Below are 20,562 nucleotides of genomic sequence, written 5' to 3' on the forward strand. Positions count from 1 at the left end.
TAGCTGGAGGTGTGGGAGTCTGTAAAGGAGGATGCAAGTTTCTGTGGTCGCAATAGCTGTTGTGCTAACTGGGGTCTCCAGAGTGGCAGGCAATTTTAGCCACATGTCTCTCTTTAACTCCCAGCCATTCTCCCAGGGCTGGGCTAGCTCTACTCTGTTTTGAAATCTCTCTACATGGAGGGATAATGACAGGGGCTTTTAAGTCAGTTCTGCACTGCCAGAACAGATTTAGCAGGGACATGCATCCATTACTCAGAGACTTTTCTTCTTCTAAACCCCATTTTTCCAATATGCCTTGTACTGCTTTTTCTCTTCTCACACTCCACTTGTAATATTAACATTACAAAATAAGATGTGTGTTTCTTAAACGGTTTATCTATTCCAGCTGTTTATTCCCCTTCCTCCCTCATAAAGCTGGATCCTTTGTTTGTGGCATCACAGCTGGTGATTGCAGGAACAATTACGATGTCACAGAGAGAGGATTATGACTTCTGCCAGAGAAGAAAAAGCAGGATTTGCTGCAGCTCTTAACAACACAGCTTCTGAGTTTATATGGTGTCAATTAGAAAAGAAGAGAGAAAAACACTACAGAGGCAGGGCAGTATCTAAACAAAATGTGCATTTTCACAGGCATCAGGCTGGGCTCTAAAAGCGTATCTGCCCATTCTGTGTTTAACTAAAAAAGAAAAATTATTCTTGGAAAAGCCCCCAGCACATCACCTCTGGAAGATTAAAATGCCCTGTTGTGAAGATAGCAGGAGACTCCCCATGTCTGGAACTCAACACCTTCTAGAGACCCTCCTCTGTGCCAGCCCAGGCTTTCCAAAACTGTGCTCAGCCTTTCTGCAAAATCTACCAACCAGGACACCCTTCATCAGAGGTGTTGGCAATATTTTGCTGAGAACTGAGCTAGTACCCAATGCTTATTTTGCAGAGGTGGCTGTAGGGGAGTCAGTGGCAAGAGCTAGAGACAAATGAGCTCTGCTTAGCATAAGTGTCCTTCGTCTCGTAGAATCAGATCCTTATTCTGTCCCACAGAGAATTCTGAGAGGTGACTTGTGCTGGTGCTTTGGCAAGTGCTGCATGGTCCTTTCGCTGTTCGGTTCACAGAACAGATAGTCACATAACTTTTTTTCTCCCTCTGTCTCTAAAGGGAACCACAGGATTTGAAGCACAAATTGATAAGTGCTTGGAACTTGCAGAATACCTATACAATAAAATAAAGAACAGAGAAGGATATGAAATGGTGTTTGATGGAAAGGTAGGTATTGCAACTTCTTTTTCCCAGTTGGTCAACAGCACTTGCCTTAGTCACCTATTGGGATGCTACCAACAGGTGAAACCAAACAGCACGTGACAGAAAGCAGTGCCCCTTGTAACAAAACCTGTTGTTGTGCCAGTATCTCTCTTCCTCATGGGATCCAGGGACAAGGGAGATGAGGGAGCTGTGCATAAGATTTCAGTTTGCACAGTTTCACCCCACTGAAACTAAACACTGGCATCTCAGGCTAACCCAGCACACACGCAGTTAGAACCAGCTCTTAAGTAATAGAAACAAGTTGCGGTTTCCTAATAGCAGGGTCTGTTACAAGTCAGGGGTTACAGTGCCCCACACCACTCTGAAAGGACGGTTGTGCAAAGCACTTCTATCAGCATCCTCAGGTGGGTAGTCACAGGGGACCTGGGGTGACCCGAGGAGGCCGTCTGCACTGCAGTCCCTGCTGCGATAGGTGCAGTACAGTGGGGCAGGGGCTGGTGTTGCTCGGGAGCCCAGCTGGCTCATGTGGCAGAGGTGACACCACCATGTGGGGTGCAAGTATCTCTAGGCATGTTGTTTCTGTTGAGGGAGTCCAGCTGAGGCAGGACTGCTGGGTGCCAGGTGCTCGGCTGGAGCACAGTGCCCAGGGCAAGGTAGTGCAGCCTGGGTTGTGGGCTGTGCCTCAGAACTGTATTGGACTGTCCTGCGTTTGGTCAGCTCCTTGTGGGCAACCCTCTCCAGCTGTGATAGCTGGGGACAGGCCTGGTAGAGACCTCTGTTACAAAGTTAACTGGTGTTTTGCCTGTAAAAGAGAAAAAAAAAATATCTCATTTTAGCTTTTTTCCTCCTACTTGCGATGGTTTTTGCTCTCTGTACTTGCCCTGGAAGGTTTTGTCTCTCAGAACATTGCTCCCTGGTAGTGATTGCTTAGGGCGTGCCTAAGTGCTCTGCAGCACAAGGATAAGCGTCACCATGTTTCTTCAGAGATCACAGGCTCATACCTACATGCCACTGTGTGATCTATTTCCTGCACCTCGCACATCACCACTGAATTCGGTCTGCTGGGTCTGATGATGAGTAAAGGAACCAGCAGCAGTAGGAGCTGCTGTAACTCACACATTTAGCATCCAGCAAAGAGGAACGTAGCAAAGCAGGCAACTGTTGGGAGATTGAAAAAATACACAAAATGTCAACTGGCTCTTACTTTATGCCTTTCTACTTGGTGCTCCCATATAAGTTAAACTAGCTAAGATGCTGTGGTGCATGTGTATTAATATAGCAGCTAGCTGAATCAAACTGAGAAGTAATAAATTTCCTTAAAGGTAAGAAAACCTTAGACTGTCTTATACACCACCTGTGACTCCTGTTTAGAGAACCAGATTTTATATTGTTCTGTCATGTAATAAAAGTAAATGACACGGTCCTCACCTCTAAATTATCTGTAATAGACTCTTGCCTTAGCCACACGATCCCTTCAGCCTCTGGAGGGGACAGCACCTGCAAAATTTAGATGCCTCTCAGTAGGGGATAAATATATTTGCACAGCTGGATGATGTGTTTCTGTGTCTGACACCCTGGGAATAAATTGCCTAAAATTATCTTTTCTGCATTAATAATGATGATGACTCTTAGTGGACCACAATAATGAAAACCATTGACTGCTGTCACAATATGATGTATGAGAGGGGGGGAAAGGCATGAACTTAATTGCGACTGAGATATTATGAGCATTTCTTACAGTGTAAACCATTATTCTGTGTTTAGCCTCAGCACACAAACGTCTGCTTCTGGTATATACCTCCCAGCTTGCGCAGTATGGAAGACAACGAAGAAAGAATGAGCCGCCTGATGAAGGTAAGCAGCGTCCTCCAGGACATCATGTAGTAAACGGTGAAATCCTTGCAGGCAGGCAACCCTCAAAATGGTCTCCCAGGGCACAGGGCAAGGTTACCTCGTGATATTCCAGCAAATGACACCTCCGTGGTCATTTTACTGCAGGTTAAGCTGGCACCGCCTTACTCTGGTCTCCAAGTTTGGAATTCCCGGGGTTTGCCTGGTCTCTAGAGTACTTCTTTGAACTCTGTGTATATTTACTGAAGTTACTGTAGCCTGCAATTGCTAAACCCAGCAAGTGCAACAATAGCTTGATAATACCATGGCACTCTGGTATACAAAAAGAAGATGGAAAACAATTGTAACAGTATGTTTTGAGCACTACAAAAAACAGCAGCTGCGTGGCTGTCAGCAATATTGAGGAAGTAGGAGGGGGAAAAGTCCCCGGTGATTTTAAGAGCAGGACAAAGAAACAGGATAAACCCTATGTCTTTTCAGTGAGCCATTTATTCCTTAACGGAGGTTAACTTTTTTATCAGTATTGGATGTAATTTCCTTTTAAGTGCTTCTTGTAGCTCTTCATCTTTTTTAAAAGAAGAAAACATACTCTGTGTTTTGTTGTAATAATAATAGTTATGATGGTAATCATGAAAATAATTAAAATAATTATTATTATAATAATGGTAATGATAATCATCATGATTGTCCCCTGCTTTTTGTGACGTTGCAGGTGGCACCAGTGATAAAAGCCAGGATGATGGAGTATGGAACAACCATGGTGAGCTATCAGCCCCTGGGAGACAAAGTGAACTTCTTCCGGATGGTCATCTCAAACCCCGCAGCAACTCACCAGGACATTGATTTCCTGATTGATGAAATAGAACGCCTGGGACAAGATTTATAATAATCGGGTGTGAAAGTCTGTTCCTGGACCTCTAAGTAGACAATTAAGTTGTCACAAACTGTGCGAATGTATTTGTAGTTTGTTCCAAAGTAAATCTATTTCTATATTGTGGCATTGGAGTAGAGTACAGTTTAAAATCAAGAAACATGGCTCCTTTAAAGTCCTTTCCTGAGTTTAGAATACCTCCTTAATAATTAGCTGCACAAAAAGCTGCATTGAAACAAATAAGGAAGAACAGAAGATACTTAAAATTTTATCCCCGATTTTAACACAGCGACTACTTTAAATGAAAAGCAATCAGACTGACGCCAAATTTGCCCAAAATTATAAAAAAATCAAATTGGGGGAAGTGGGAGGGGGCAGTGAGAAGCAGCGTACACAAGCTGTATGTTTAAAAGTGAAAGTATTTTGCCTTTTTCGTAGTATTAGAACAGAATTTCTAATTTACCTATAGCAACATTTCAAATGTATTTAAATAGGTATAGTTTTACAAAAGGAGATATATATATATTAAAAAAATCCTATTTTGTAAACTATATATTTTTATTTTATATGGGTTATAAAACTGCAAGGACAGAAGCTGAAAATTAACTAGGGTTCTTTTTCTTTTGATGGAGGTGCCTCAAATATTTATTACTGCTTATTTTAAAATATAAGCCCACATACTACATTGTTAAGAGGTACCAATACCTCATTTCTCCATGTCATATGGATTGTACATCTCCAGGGTTGATTACTGAAAAACCTCAAGAGTACTGCAGCTCTTAAAACCACTTAATAAGATCAATTACAGTACAACAATAGGATGCTGTTATTCCTAATTGTTTCCCACTTGGCCTAACTAAGCAGACGCACAATCAATATACAGTGCTAACCAAGACTGAAATAAGGTTGTATTTGGATGGTTTCTGTGTTCTGTGGTAAAAAAGCCTATCCAAAAAGAAGTCACATGTCTGAATAAATGCTTATCTCATAACCATTTCTGCTATGAGCAGTCCAAAACTACATTGAAAATTAAAATTGACTGAAATTCTTAACTAAAGAAATAGCATGAAACGTCCCAGCTACATTAAGAGGGTAAAGACTTCTTACAGATGTACAGGTCTGCAAGACAAGGCCTAAATTAAATGTGACTGTAATCTGAGTGACAGGGATGGGGTCTAAGTAACAAACTGCTTTGTCAAAGGTTTCTGCCAGTGCTAGACTCCATCCTTGTCTGCAGCGGCTTTTGAAATTGCAGAAAAAATTGAGATAAGGCTGCACCTGCCTAAAACAGCCCATGCGGAGCCTCACAGCCTTTTTAGAAACCATGGGCACAGCTCTTGCAGAATTAATGTGCTGCATCATTCCTTAACATTAGAGGTGACTCTGGCATGGAAACTGAAATTTACCCTCTTTCACCCCAACATCTGGAAGTGTTGGTAAGAGTTCTGTGGCTCGGGCCTGTCTACTTATAACCCTACCAAAGTTTTGGTTTTAACTTTGCCTAAAGGGCCAACTTTTGTTTGTAAAGCAATATTGTTTTGCTGTCTCTAAAATACTTGAAGAGGAAAAAAAAGTGCAATGTGGTTTTAATTTCATCTAAAATAGATAAATGGAGTATTGATTCAATGTAATAATATCATGAGGACATGAAGCAAGAGGAAATAAATTGTGTCTGTAATTGTGTTGCCTTTATTATATTGATAGTACTGTTTTGTCACCTCAGATTGAGGCTGTGCACTTTAGATTTAAACTGTACAATGTTGCAAATCAACATGTGTTGCTGTATAAGCTTGTACAATATATTATTGATATGTCATTATTTGTGTGGTAGTAGTATTGACTCTTGATATTGTAAGAACGGCATTCACGCCGGTCCCTCTACTATATCTTTGCTTGGTATTAACCTCTTCTCGTCAGCTTTTGGGCAGACGTCTCACCTCACTTCGGTGGATTTCCATTGCTACCTGCGATGCATATAGTGTTACAAGTCAAGCTGTAGAGGAGATGCCAATTCTATCAGGAAGGACTTCAATGTGACCTTTGCTAAACACGTCAAAATCAGCAGGCTAATTACTAAAATACTGAGTAGAGCAGCAAATTATATTCTTTTTTCTTGCTGGGAAAAAAGCAAGCAAAGAGCTTAAAAAGTAAAAATAGTACAGGGACAATGCTGAAGGTGATCAGTAGCTTGGTTACATCTTGCATGTGCAATTCTGTTTTAAGTGCTAAGTGCAAACAACGTATTTATTAGCTGTATGTGCCAATCCAAGATTTACATTCAGTGTTCCAGGAGAACCAGCATTTTTTTTCCACGTTACTCTACTTATTGCAGCCAGGAAAGAGCGGCATAGCAACCTGTTCTTGTGTTTGACCAAAGTATCTTATCTGTGGTGTTGATCTAAATCCAAATAAAAGTGTAAAATGTGACTCTGGGTCTTTTCATTAGCAGCACTGACGGGCGCTCTGAGCATTTATCACTTGTGCCATTTCAGAGCAAGGCCCCAATAAAGAGAATGTTTAATTGTAACTTTCTGTGTCTCCTGCTGGATTTTTTCATGACAAGATGGATTCTGTTAATTATTGTAACATAAAAAACCCAATGCCATCACCAGACCCTTCTTGAGGTGATAACTCAGCACCAGCATACAAGCGTAAATCTGGCGTCTGGCATGCCTTTACACTATCTTTACAAGACGGATTTAGTTGCTTTATTCTCCTCAGACAGGCTCAACAATTTTTTATGTTTTGTTTTGTCTTTTTATTCCACGAGCACTTATCCTCAAATTAACCATAGACTCTAATCAGCCTCCAGCACAGTGGTGAAAGCAGTCAGGGCACTTTCCAGGACAACACAGACTATACGATGGCACCAGTTTAAAAGGGCCATGAAATAAAAAAGACAAAACAACTGATACAAATGCTAAGATTTTAATTCTCATGTCTCCCCTGGCCCAGGGCCTCATTCCTCCAAAATCTGCCACCTGTCTGCTCTATTTTCCTTCCACCCCCTAAAGTGCTGCCCAGCCTGATGCCAGCAGCAGAGAAAGAAAACAAAACGATGCTGTGAAAGCAGCACCAGTCAGAAAGCTTACACCTGAAAAGAGATTTTTCTGCATCATTTCTTTAAGTCTGCAGCCAAATTTGAGATGAATGCCTGCACCGAGTACCTGGGCAGAGCCCAGCTAGGAGCTTTGTAGGGAAATACAGAGAGGGAGAAGATGCGGGAATAACATACTAGCCTTACCCCGATGAAGCTCATCGTATGGCACTGGGAGAGGGAGCACCAGGTTAGTATTTTTAAGTACTACTCCCACGGGAGTGCATGAAGCTTGGGCTTTGCTGTAAACCTGTTGCACCCAGAGCTGCGTGGAGTCTGCCTGAGAGATGGGGGCTGAAACAGATTTGCCCAACGAAGTTGAGCACAGAGTCCTGGCCATGCTCAAGGAAGGCAAAATAGTATTGCTGAGTAAGAGGGAATTCAGGCAGCAGCCTGAGCGCCCGCTCTTTACAAAGGCTGGTTCCTTTCACGTTCTCCTATGAGAACGGAAGCTCTGTTTCTGTTCTCCTTACCACAAAACCCCCAAAAGAGCACTCTGCACAGGGAGAATTGTGGATCTAGAAGAGGAGATGACCTATTTCATTGCAACAGCATACCAGCATGGTGATCTTGTGTCTGTGGCTGGCGGGTTCCCGTGCTATTGTGCAGTCCCATGAAGCTCCCAGGAGCTGTTGCCCCTGTGGGACGCTCTGCCTATCCCTGCTGCCCCACTGTGCTGCTTCTGCCTCTCTGCACCAGTCCCCTCCTCCACCTTTTCATGCCTCTCTCTTCCCTCTGACCCCTTTCCCACAACATGTGTGTATGTGAGCATCCTACCCAGCTTCATAACTTTATGGGACTTTTTTTTTCAAAGAGATTAAGGTTCCTTTGAATTGCAGCCTACAAATTCAATTAAAACTCCACTACAACGAGACTGGGGTCCTCAATCTAAGAATCTAAGAAGCGGCTGTTCTTTCCTTTATCATGGGGTGGTCCTGGTGCAAGCTAACTCCACGAGAGGCACAGTACCAATGGGTGACCCCATCCTGGAGCCAGTCTGCTGCAAAAGGAGGCAGAGCACCAAGGAAGAGCCCCGCAGAGCTCAGGGAGGCCTCAAAACCTGCCTGGAGCCATCCCAATTGATTCACCTCTACAGACCACTGACTGTGTTTAGTGCTTTTGATAAAGTGTTTTGTAGTTCAATTCTTAAACCTGGGTTTAATAAAATATGGTTTAGTAAAGCTTAGATAAACCACGTTCTGTGAAGCAGGGACTAGCTGAATGAGCAACCCTAATGGTGCTGGTTACATGACCTCATGCAGCTTTGACATACTAGCATGTGATATCCTCTGGGGTTTTACTCTGTGGTCCATAATTTCATCCAGAGAGATACTCTTCCCACTACTGAAGATATCCATTCTTCCCTAAATGGATGCTGTGTCGGGAAATGGACAGAGTGCAAAACTGCATCGTGTCAATAAAATACAGCAGAATATTTTACTGATGCTGCTTGTGTGCTATGAGGAACTAGGAAACAAATTCAGCTATTGAAACAGCGATTACAGGCACCATCCAGTGCCAGCAGAACTGCAGACCAAGGACTGTGTCTGCACCAAAGCAAGCCACAGCTCAAATTACATAAAGCCTGTAGGGTTTTTTTTGTTGTTGATTCTTATTGGGGGGTAGAGGGGGGGCACAAACACTGGCACACGATTTTTGAAGTCCACAGCTATAAAGAAAAGCAAGACAATATGTAAAAGAGATTTCTTGACATGATGTTTGCCTCAATACTCAGTAGTTAATAGCTACTGGGGGGGCTAATGCAGAAACAATAATGTAGGTGGGCTCTCCTGCGGCTCTTGCAAATCCGCAGCCCTGGGGCCATGCTGTTCAGAGCACAGGAGAGGCTGAAGGGCAAATGAGAGGCAGAAGAAGGCCCAGCTGGCCTGACAACACAAGATGGACCACCCAAGGACATAGCTGATGAGGTGGCTGGGTCTCAACGATTTTGGCTACTCGTGAATGCTGCTTGCTCTTCTGCAAGTGGCCTGCAGGAGGGACCCAGAGAGACGCCCTCACCTACCCTACAGCCCATGGCTCCAAGGAAGGCAAGTTTAATTATCAAGATAGTTGTATTAAACTAATGTTCCAGCATGGCTAAGGAAGGAACAAAGCAAGACAGAGCTCAAGGAAATGTAAAACTTTTATCTGACTTAGCCAGGCTAATTGCTAAGTAGAAAATCATTCTAGGTAGAAAGCGAGTCCCATAGAAAGCCACAGGATACCATCTTTAATGTGCTAATATCTTAGACCTACAATGTCTGAACTATCAGCTTTCTACCTGACCAGCCTAACTAAAGGGAGTAATTCAGCCATTAAGGGAAAGGCAAGTGCTGCAGCTGGAAGAATTACAGACCTGACTTGGCTCTTTGCTGAGAAGACAGAACGGCTGCCAGTTGTGGCACTGTTCATTACAGCACTGAAGCATGCAGGTGTATAGATTTTACACTGTACTTTGGAGCAAGGAATTGTGTCTGAGATTAGAGTCAGAGGAAAAGGAATACATACCTCTTTTTGTATTAGAATAAAAGCCTATGTACGTCGCCACTGAAATTCTTGCATTAAAGAAAGATGAAAAAAATCTGTTCTGTAAATGCACATTGCATGAACAGAGCAAAGGCTATTTTCTCAGGGCACAGAAAAGTTAAGTCAAGTCAGGCAAGGATGGAAACCTCCAGTTCTCCCACTACTCTGCAACATCTGCTCCTGTGCATGTCCTCACTCCAGCTGATGCCTCGTGCCAAGTATTCCAAAGACATTCAGATACCTAACTTCCATGATGTGAACCCAGATTGCTTAGTCCCAGTCCTCTAGACTATTCACTTTCAGCCTGTGACCCATAAACCCCTACGGATAATTTCCCAGAGGGCTGTGACTGATAACTGGGAAGAACAAGTTCATGTACTGCTCTGAAGGATGTGACATTTCTAAAGGGGTCCTCACCTTCCATAGATTTTAGAGGCTCACAACTCAAAAGAGCTTGAAAACCACACAACTAGGCAACCTTTCTTTCTAAAACACTTCATTTTGCATTACAAGTAACAGGGCCTGGCATACTACTGGCATCTCACCTGCACTGGGCACTACAATCATACAAAATTTTAATTATTTAGCAGCTGACAGATATGCTCTGCACAACAAGCATTAAACTAACATGCAGGACAGGGAATATAAGAATAAGTATACATAATTTGCCCCACTGCCCTAGATACTTTTATTATTTTATATAATCCTGTATCAGTAAATTTGCATTTTCTCACACTTCTGCACTGCCTGCATGATGGACTTCTATTTTCCTACGCATCCTCCTCTGTCCTGGTAATGAAAGCAGTTCTGGAAGAAAGAACAGATGTTTGGGACTTGATGTAAACATGCTTTTGCTGCTCTGAGAAACTAAAAGGAAATGGCATGTGTTAAAATAGTTAGCTGCAGACTGCAGCTTTTCAAAGACAGTCTATAAAGAGCGATGAGGCAGTGTGGTTGAGGACTGCACACACAGCAGGACTGCCCGGCAGAGCTCCACAGGTGCTCCTGTGCTGAGGGGCAATGTCTACCGTGGGGAGCGACTCCACAACAGTCCCTGCCAAACAGCTTACTCTGCTAAAGCTAATTCAGCTAATTTCCCCATTCAGATGAACCACTGCTGTCTGTATGACATAGGCAACCAGCTGAAGCCCAAGCCTTGTAGAAGTAAAAGCTGTCAGCTGTAAGACTGTCAGCTCGAGACCTGAAAGCATGGAAGAGACTTGGTACGCAGAGCTTGTCTCAGGTCTTTGTCTCACATGATGATTTTTCTCTTTCACCAATCTTTCCTTCTGATCAGGAGAGACTGTGGAAATAAAATATGAAGCTTTCAGGCAATTCTCTGTTTGGATTAACCTTTTGATGAACTTGATTTTGGGACACAGGGAATTCAGAGCTGCTCTGTTTCCTTTCACCACTTGCCAGATGCATGACTTCCATCAGCCTGTTTGATAAAGCCTCCTGGCTGCAGAAAGCTCAAAGAAACCAGGACATCACCTCTGCACAGTGTCTGTGAAGAGGATTCCCAGAGACCAGGCCAGTAAAGCTGTCCTTCCTGGGGGAGGTAGGATAGTGCACCTTCCTCCTGCAGCAGAGACACTGAGGTCCCACCTGGGAGCAGAACAGATCTAGACAAGTTATGACTCACCTGCAACAGATTTATTTCCACATATCTTCCCCATCCCTTATTCCATGGCTATGGCTCTTGCACCAACAGTTTGGACAGCTACTCCAGACAAGCCTGTCTGTATTAAATTTGGGAGACTGAGAATTAAATTGTATTAACTGTGATACTAACAAGAGTTGGCAAGGATGATATTAATAAAAGGGAGAGTGCTTTAAGTAAGCTCTTACTACTCAGCGAGATTCATGACAGTTCTGATAGCCGCTTCAATAGAAATTTTTAGACTGCAAGGTCTAAAAAGGTTGGGTTATTTTCTGTAATAGCTTTAGATAAAAATATAATCGTTTCCTGTTTGCAGTGTACAGATCCAATAAGCTGCCTCAGAAATTAGTATCCAACAGGCAAATGATAAATGGCAGGGTTATGAAATAGTGCAAGTGCCTCCATATCTCACTCTGTCCTTTTACCTTCAACACAAAGAGGTGTTTTCCATGCTTAACCAAACAGATCTGTCTATTTATATCTCACATTTACTAAAATTTCAGTAGATGTCAGCAGTTGAAAGAAATTATCACATTAAAGTAAAATACAAAATACATACGATTAACAGTAGTGCTCAGAAATGTTAGTTGATGCACACACTTTACTTAGTGCCTTGTTTGTGCATAATATGGTTCAATTTGTGTTGATTCATTTCTTGCTTTGCCATTTCTCTTAATTCACAGTGTCATGTTTTTATGAGCTGCTGCTGCAGAAAAATCTACAAGCAAAGCACGTATTGTTGATATGACACTGGCAACCCAAGAGGTATGCAGAGATCACCTCACTACTTTGCCATTGCTTCTGAAACAGTCTGCCTTTTGTTTACTACTGTGATAGACTTTGTCTTTTACAGATGACAATATGCAATCACTTTTCTCCTTTTCTTCAGCTAGTTCAGCTACAGTCATTATGAAAAAAAGAGATAAAAACAATCAAACTCAAAAAACCTTCCAGTGATTGGATCTGATTGTAGATGCCTCAATTGCAATGCAGCTGAAATCACTGATGTATTACAGTTCTTGAAAGCCTTTTTCTTGCAGTAACTCTGGTAGGAATCTCAAATAAATTGTAGCTATTGATCACTAACCTTCATATTTCCTACACAGAAAATCTGTCTCTTTGTCCACATTGTAGGCAGCCTCACTTGCTCCCAGGCTTGTTTTTAGAGTGAACCAACTAATCCTTTTCTATGGGAAACTGGGCACATTTGACAGGATAGGTCACCACAGAGTCTGATCCAAGCAGACAGCATAGATGCAGACTGCACCAAGTTTGACTTCTGCATCACAGGGGACGTTGCAATTTCAAAAATAGTCCTGCTCTCTCTTGGGTACACAAAAAATACCCTAGTGTCATGCATAAAGAGATCATTCTGCAGGCTGTAACAGAGCCCTCTCAGAACTCATAGAATCATAGAATCATTTTGGTTGGAAAAGATGTTTAAGATCATTGAGTCCAGCTGTAAACCTAACACTGCCAAGTCCACCACTAAACCATGTCCCTAAGTGCCACATCTACACATCTTTCAAGAAGTGTTGAAAAAGTAATAATTATGTCTCAGGACTACCCCAAAGAGACCTGGTCAAAGTGCTATGCAATGCGGATGTGGGCAACATGCTGGCCTTCAGTAGGGTGGACACAAATCAGCCCAACCAGCCAGCCCAGGGTGTCTTTTGGGTCAGTCCACAGAGGTACGACAGACATAGTGACAGGACCAATGCGTTAAATTAATCCAAGCGGCTCTTCTGCTCCAGACAAACACCTCATAGCAGGGGTTAGGATACGCCGGGATATCTTTGTTCAAGTGTATCCAATAAGGCACTACAGTGAGATGGTGAGTGGTTTCATTTTATCTCTGGCTGCCTTGGGGCTGACAGGAGGTTGATCCTCAGAAATGGGGAATGACTTGTCCTCATGGGTGGCAATGGCCTCTCTGGAGGGCTGTCACTCATAGTGCATCTCCTATGAGACTGCTGTGCTGCTGCTCAAGGGGGTCCTCAGGGGTAGCTGGCAAACAGTTGTGCTCCATTACCTGGCACGTGAATATTTAGAGCAGAGCAGAAGGGACAGCATTTTGGAGCAATGCCATAAATAGCGCTCTTCTCTGTACTTTCCTGCTTTCTAGCCCAACCAAGATGCTCCCTGCTCCCCTTGTTCTTGGAAGAGGGAACTAATGCTACTCAAGTACTTCCCCCCCTTGAGAAAATTCACCCTGTCGCAGGACATTTGGTCATGCGTAGTGTGAGCTGGGCTCTGTCCTGCAGCAATCGCAGCACCCCTACTTCTCCACCCAGCAAGGACTCCAGCAATTTGTTTCTTTGTTGTCTTTTGCCCCTTCTGTAGGAAGATGAATGTATACAGTCATTGCCTCCAGGTTTTAGCTCAGTGCCATAAAATAATTGAATGGAAACAACTGTGTTCTTAGCTGCCTTATACAGTAAGTCCCAGTGAGGAGGCAAAGGCCTCTGGTACTGCTCCAGCTGATATAACCCTACCTCGAGGTTCTTACTGCCAACTGTAAGCAGAAATTTAGAAAACTAAGGGTGGATCCTCGTTTCTGGCCACCTGTCCCTGGTTTCAATGCCCAGGACCATGCACGAGCTGTTGGCTGTTGTTGTCCATCATCCTTTGCTGTATTACTACGTAGTCATTGAATGTGAACTAACTCAAAGTTGATTCCCATGAAGGATTGCCACAGGAAGAACAACATACAGCAGACATCCTGAAGATCAAGAAAGGCTCACAGAGGAGGAGGTCTCCCCTCTCATTCAGTGGTTTGGTGGTTGGGACCTCCAAAAACACCACCATGAGGTCTCAGGTCCAAACTCCAATTTTGTCTAATGAGACCTGAATCCACACAAGCACACTCCAGTAAAGTGCTCATTGGTGCTTATAGGGGCAGGAAATGCTCTTAATCCCTTCTGCTGACATGTGGTCTGGATGAAGCTATGATAGGGTTGGTACAAAACTGGTTAATAAATGTGCCCAGAGAGTTTTCTGGAGGTCAAACAGAGAGTGGGTCTGCAGGGGCCTGTCCCAGACCTGATTTTGTTCAGCTTCTCACTAATGACTTGGACAATGAAATACAGACTACGTCTATCAAGTGCCTAGATGGTATGGTGCAAGGAAGGGCAGAAGTCTGGGAAGAAAAGGGGAAGGGGGACAGCTGAATTCTAATCAATCTTGACAAATTGGAAAAATAGGCTGAAAAAATAGGTTAAAGCTCAGTAAAGGCAAGTGAAGGGTGTCACTTCAAGCAGGACTAATCACAGTCATAGACTGGGGGGGTAGGTTATGCAGCAGCCTTTCAAAAAAAGGGGCTCAATTATTAGTGAACAATGTCCTACCAGAGAGAAAAAAGGATGTAGTCGTTCTGGAATATATGAGTGGGGAAATGGCTTGCACCACAGACTGACTCACCCCTCTGATCTGGTCACCAGTAATGACTGGTACAGCCTCAGTTGGGACATAATACTCCATTTTGGGCATCATACTTCCAGAAAGGCATTAAGATGACAGCAACAATAATTATTAGCAATTTAAAAATGTACAATCTGCAAGGAAATACTGAAAGTTGAACTGTCTGCCTAAAAAACATGTCAAAAATTATAACTAAAGTTTTCTAATATCTGGATGTTTGCTATAAAGAGGAAGGGACTTTTTTTTTTCTCTGTGGTCATGAAGGCTCAGATAACAAATAATGTGTTCAAAGTCTAGCAGAAAAGATTCAATTCAATATTAAAAATAGCTTTCCAGTGGTAAAGGTAATAAATCCTCAAAACCGCTTACCTTGGGAGACCACAGGGTGCTGGAGGTCTTCAGAAGAGGATGGATGAATGTTAAGCAAGGAACAGCTGATCCTGCTTTGAGCAGAGGGATGGACCAGGGACCCTCCTGAAGTCCTTCCCGCTCTATTTTTCTGTGAGTCAAGGCAGCAGCCCTGGGTTAATCTGTGACTACCTGTAACTCCTTTCAATGACACTTTTCAAGACTGTGTCAGTGCTGTGGATTAAGATGAAGTTAATTTCTAGGAAATCCAATGTAGCAAGGGAGCTGTAGAGATCTCGGGAAATCAGTGTGGTAACTAACGTATAGAGCTGTACTGATTATCCTCCATTGGCAAAGGCAGTGATCTAATCTTCCAGCTCCCCAGACTGCTGCTACCCTATGTTAACCCTACAGTTAGTTGTCTCCTCCTAAATCCTTAAATGTTTCAAAACACAGCATAAAATTCCTAAACAAGATTCTCAAACCTGAGTACTGTGAGAGAGGTCAGAACTAGAAATCCAGGCTATACCTGTGACTGCATTTTGAAGGTAATGGAGAAAAAACAAGAAGAGAGAGAGAAGGGGGTGAGTTCGGACTTGCTCCCACCAGCTCTGCTGGAGGAGCAGCCTGGATGCTTGTCCTAACCCCTTAAAACCAGGACTGGGGAAAACAAACTCAGTCTTCTGTGTTCGTTTCAAATTCATCAGCTTGTTTTGCCTACGTATTCTCACTACACTAGGCGCTGGCACATTAATCATTCGTTTATATAGATATTACAAGATTTTAAGTAGACAAAACACAGCGTGGAGCTGACAGCCCTCCTACACTGGGCTGTGCCTTCAGGGCACGGGGAGGGAGAAGGGAGGGATGGGTGTAGGAGCAAGGTGGCTGGACAGGGGACGTGATTTCCCTTGGGGCTGGAGAAGGACGACAGGCGCCGATGCTGCACATCGCAGGACAGTCCAGGTCTAGTCCCTGATGAAATACAGAAGCCTGATCCAGCTGGCGGTGACTCCTCTTTAATCCATTTTTCCAGCTGGGTGATCTTGGATGCTCTCTCACCCTGACTCACCTTGAAAATTAACCCAGTGCAGTGGTGAACAAGTGATAAAATACCCTGTAGTCTTAGCTACTGACAGATATGTGTTGAAGGAAGGTAGCTGTAAATCCCACTCCTCTACACCCACACAAGCTGAGTTTGATCCAGCCCTTGCCCAAGCCCGTCACAAAATTCCCACTGACTGCAAATAGACTCGGACAGAGTTTATGAGCCACATAATTTATAGGATATCTTGGCTGCCTGAACTAATGTCCATCTGTTTCAATGCCATTTATGATGCCTAACAAATTGTTTGAGCCCAGGGGCTAGGCAGGGCCTGACAGGCAAACGCCAAATGGAAACCCGGACTGTCACTGCTGCTGCAAAACAGCTCTTCGGACACAGCCATTGCTCAGGGAGCCTTCCCTGGAGCAGCGCTCATGCGCCTGCTCTTCATCTCCCAGCCAAGGGGGTACCCGAGCAAGGGGGTGCCTTTAGGGTCAGCTGGAGTGGGAGGAAGCAGCTGAGCGTCCATCCTCACGTCGCCCCGCCGGGTCCTCACGCCCCATGGCAGGCAGTGGCTGGCAATGAGCATTTGTCAGCTTTCTAGACAGGTAGGATGTTGCCAAACCATTACAAAGGTCTACAGGATAAAAAACTGGTTCCTGACCTACACATACTTTTGGAGGTAAATATTCAGTTTGTGTGCATGAGGGAATTAAAACAAGCACCAGAAAGTGGTTAACAGCTACTATATTCTGGCAGTGCAATTGAGAAAGCATATTTACCTTAAAAAATGAAGAGGGAAAAATTAAGAAATAAGAATTAAGAGACTTGGAAGAGGAATAATGGATTTTTCAGTTCAATGGTAAGAAAAATATATTTTTTAAAATCTATTCAAGTTGACCTGAAGTGAATTTTTATTGCACAAACAACAACAAAAAAGATATGTCCCCCCCCAATGTAATTTCTGGTCAACCAAATGATATTGTTAGAAATAATGTTATGTTTTATTTTGGAGTTATTTAGCCTTTTAAACCTGTTGTGAGTTTGGGGTTTTTTTAAGTTGGGTAAAGTTTTCAACAAAAACTGTTATTTCGAAATTAATGCCACGTCTTCAGCTTAAAAAATGCAGAAATCATGTTTCTCAAACATGTTCAGATTACAACTGTGCTTCTGTCCAGCATAACCAGGTAATCAAAGTTGGTTTGATCCAAGTTGCATTTGGAGCCTACCTGGCCCTTTTCTGCCCCCAGACCCCACTTCATTTCTGGAGGATTTTTTCCTTCACCCCACATGCTTGCCAAGCATGGGAAAGAGTCGGTCACAGCCGGCCGTGAGGCAGCTGGGGAATGAGGTGGCCTTGCACTGCCTCCTGATGGGGCCATATTTGTGCATTAATTACAGCAAAGTGAGTCGTCTCTCTCTTTCTACATCATTTTGCCTGTGCCAGGTTGGTGAGGGCAAGGCAAAGGTGTAGGCAGAAGAAGCAGTTTAAAGATGTCCACCCACCATCTGCTGCACGGTGATGAGAGATGAGTCTGGAGTACCCTGCAACAGATGCGGCTTTTCCTCATGCACACCCTCCACCTGGAAACGTGGGGCTTCGATAGAAACTTCCACCAAAGCAGAGTTACCGTGTGTGCAGATTCACTCATTTCAGTCTCATCAAGTCATAAATGTATTTCTCGCTCCTTGCTACAATTATCTTGAAGGCATATTTGTAGAGCATCAGTGTTTAACAGGCAGAGGCAGCCTGGCAGCAGCCCCACACAAAATGGTGGATTTTGTGAACCAGTGAAGAATCGTGTGACTATGCAGCCTTCCCTACACTCAGACCACTGGGTACCAGACCCAACTCGTTGGGGTTGAAAGGAAATGAGAGAAAACTAGCCAAATGCCACTGGTTAATGTCAAAACTTCTTATCAGATAGAGATCGGAGGTAAAAGCTGAAATGCACAGCGCAGACACAACCACTGGCAGGAGACAGGATGGCTCAGAGGGCAGCAGACGCTCCCACAGGTACTGCCGCCTTGTTAATGTGTTTTCAACTCACCATAATTTTTTTCTACTAAATGGGGATGCCCTATTCCGACCTTACATGTAATGGTTTCAAAAAGTCTTCTACCCACAAGCAGTGTTTTAGGGGTAAGACAGCTAAGTACCAAACAGCAGTTAAACCAGTGTGGTTTGACCACTCCAATGTGACAATTCCAGCTTTTTTAAATTTAACTACCTAAATGCCCAAGTTCCTCATATAGCTCATGGAGAAAGGTAGGTGACTCTTCAAGGCCTCAGAAAAGACTGAGAGCCAAGTTAGAGGGGCAGAGAAGATTTAGGTACATGGAAATTTATTTCATACAAATGTAAATCTGGCTTTCCTGCAGCCAAGGGCAACCTACATTTGTACAGAAAGAGTGCAAGTGTGGTCCTTACAGTAGGCTGGATATTTTAAATATATAGATCAATTGCAGGTCTATGACATGGAAAATGTGGGATTTTATTGACTACAAGAGTTTCAATTTAGAAGTGGGAAAAAAGGTACCAAGCTAAGATCTGTCCTTTAATTGAGAAAATAAAATATTCTGAGTTGTGGCAGTGGTTGCCTGGGGCTGCCTGGCCAGCTACAGCCTGGCTATGGGAAGGGATTCTGCAGTCCAGCTGCTAGATGAAATCCCAGCCTTGCAGAAATCAGCAGTAAAACTCCCATTTATTGTAAGGAACACAGGATTTCCCTGATATCCTTGTGTCGTTCTGAACTTGATCAGGTTTTCTCTGTGAAAAGGACAATGTTTCCAGAGTGGGTAGTTATTTTCTACATCACACGGTTGTGATCTGGTTGTTCTCACAAGAATCAGACCTTCAGTGAGTGGCAGGTTTGACTGCTTAATAGAAATCTGAATTTGACAGGGGAAGGGACAGAAAGCTGCTGACATCGGACATCAATAATGCAGAGTTCCACTGACCTAGAAGAGCGGAAGGATTTACCTGACACACTGGTACCCATGCAGGGAGGCCACTAAATGTGAAAGTGACTGCCATCATTAGGAAGATGGATTTCTTTGTTAGTCTTTCCTGTAATTTTTCTGTATGTCAGTTGTATTCAGGAGACCTTATAATTTTCCCCCGGTGGCTAATTTAACAGCCTGAAATGTTCTGTTTTGTTCTCACCTTGGATGTCATTATTTTTAAAAAGAGACAACCTGACCCAGGACTGTGCAATTAAATTGTTAAATTTGTAAACAGACTAATAATACATTGGTAGCAGTTGCGATAGACTTTACCCTTCATTACTAGCTAGCTGGAGAAAGCTGCTGATACAATTAAACAGCATTTTATATACGATTACAGTGATTCCTCATTTTTTTCCTAGTCACGTATTTTCATCTAAGCACTTTAATAACCAACTTTTATAAATTCATTAGATAAAACTGTTCCTCTAATCTTATTTTCTTATGTTTCTAATGCATGAATCTGTGTCTCTCCTCGTACCTCATTTTCTTTTATTTCTTTTTCCTCTCATGTTTATACCTATATCATACTTTATCTTCATCCACTTTTTACTGCCCTATGTCCATAAAGGTAACACTTTTATCAATGAGGCATGCATCAGAGATGAAGAGCAATGTAGAATTAAACCTACTAAGCTGTGAATAAAAGAAACCTTAGTTGTACTTTGTAGTTAACTTTCTGCCTAGAAATAATTTACTTTTCTGTAGAGGATATTTTACATAATGTAGCTTAAAAAAGAAAAGCTCAAAGCATAGGTACCTGGACTGGTTTGGGGAAGAATGAGTCAGAGAGATTATCAGAGAGATTCACATTTCAGGCATTAATTGGCCACTAAGAAGGAATGGCTGAAGTATAGGAGGAGGGTTAACTTTGGTGGGCACTAACAAAGAACAAAGAGCTTCCTGGTGCTTTTATTTCTCAATCCTGCCCCAATACAAATTAAGTCTGTGAAGGTTTTTTAAAAGTCAAGGCAAGCAGATATGAAGACGCTGCGCTGGGATGAGGAGATTATGTCTGCTTGCAGTCTTTACCACATTCAGCCAAGTCTTCTGCTCCAAGTATCGCGTGCAGCAAAGCAGGGCTGGGCTGCAGCACCTCCAAGCATTCTGGCACACCGCAGAGCTGGCCATCGGGTTAATGCTTTCCTCTAGATCATAGAATCATAGAATCATAGAATCATTTAGGTTGGAAAAGACTTCTAGGATCATCTAGTCCAACTGTCAACCCAACACCTACATGCCTACTAAACTATGTCCTGAAGTGCCATATCTACACATTTTTTGAACTCCTCCAGGGATGGAGACTCCACCACCTCCCTGGGCAGCCTGTTCCAATGCTTGACCACCCTTTCAGTGAAGAATTTCTTACTAATATCCAGTCTAAACCTCCCCTGGTGCAACTTGAGGCCATTTCCTCTTGTCCTATCACTTGTTACCTGGGAGAAGAGACTGACCCCCACCTCTCTACAACCTCCTT

At 43.1% G+C, this 20,562-nt stretch overlaps 1 protein-coding gene across 1 annotated transcript in view; it reads left to right on the forward strand.

Moving 5' to 3' along the window:
• The window catches only part of GAD2 (glutamate decarboxylase 2), a 38,793-nt gene extending 34,798 nt beyond the window's left edge, over positions 1–3,995 (forward strand). Inside the window, exons 14-16 of the mRNA XM_072851522.1 lie at positions 1,154–1,261; positions 3,023–3,112; positions 3,822–3,995. Coding sequence (XP_072707623.1) covers positions 1,154–1,261; positions 3,023–3,112; positions 3,822–3,995 — 372 coding nt within the window. The remainder of the gene's footprint in view (positions 1–1,153; positions 1,262–3,022; positions 3,113–3,821) is intronic.
• Positions 3,996–20,562: the final 16,567 nt, after the last annotated feature.

This window comes from Ciconia boyciana, chromosome 2, assembly GCF_034638445.1.
Source record: "Ciconia boyciana chromosome 2, ASM3463844v1, whole genome shotgun sequence".
Lineage (NCBI taxonomy): Eukaryota > Metazoa > Chordata > Aves > Ciconiiformes > Ciconiidae > Ciconia > Ciconia boyciana.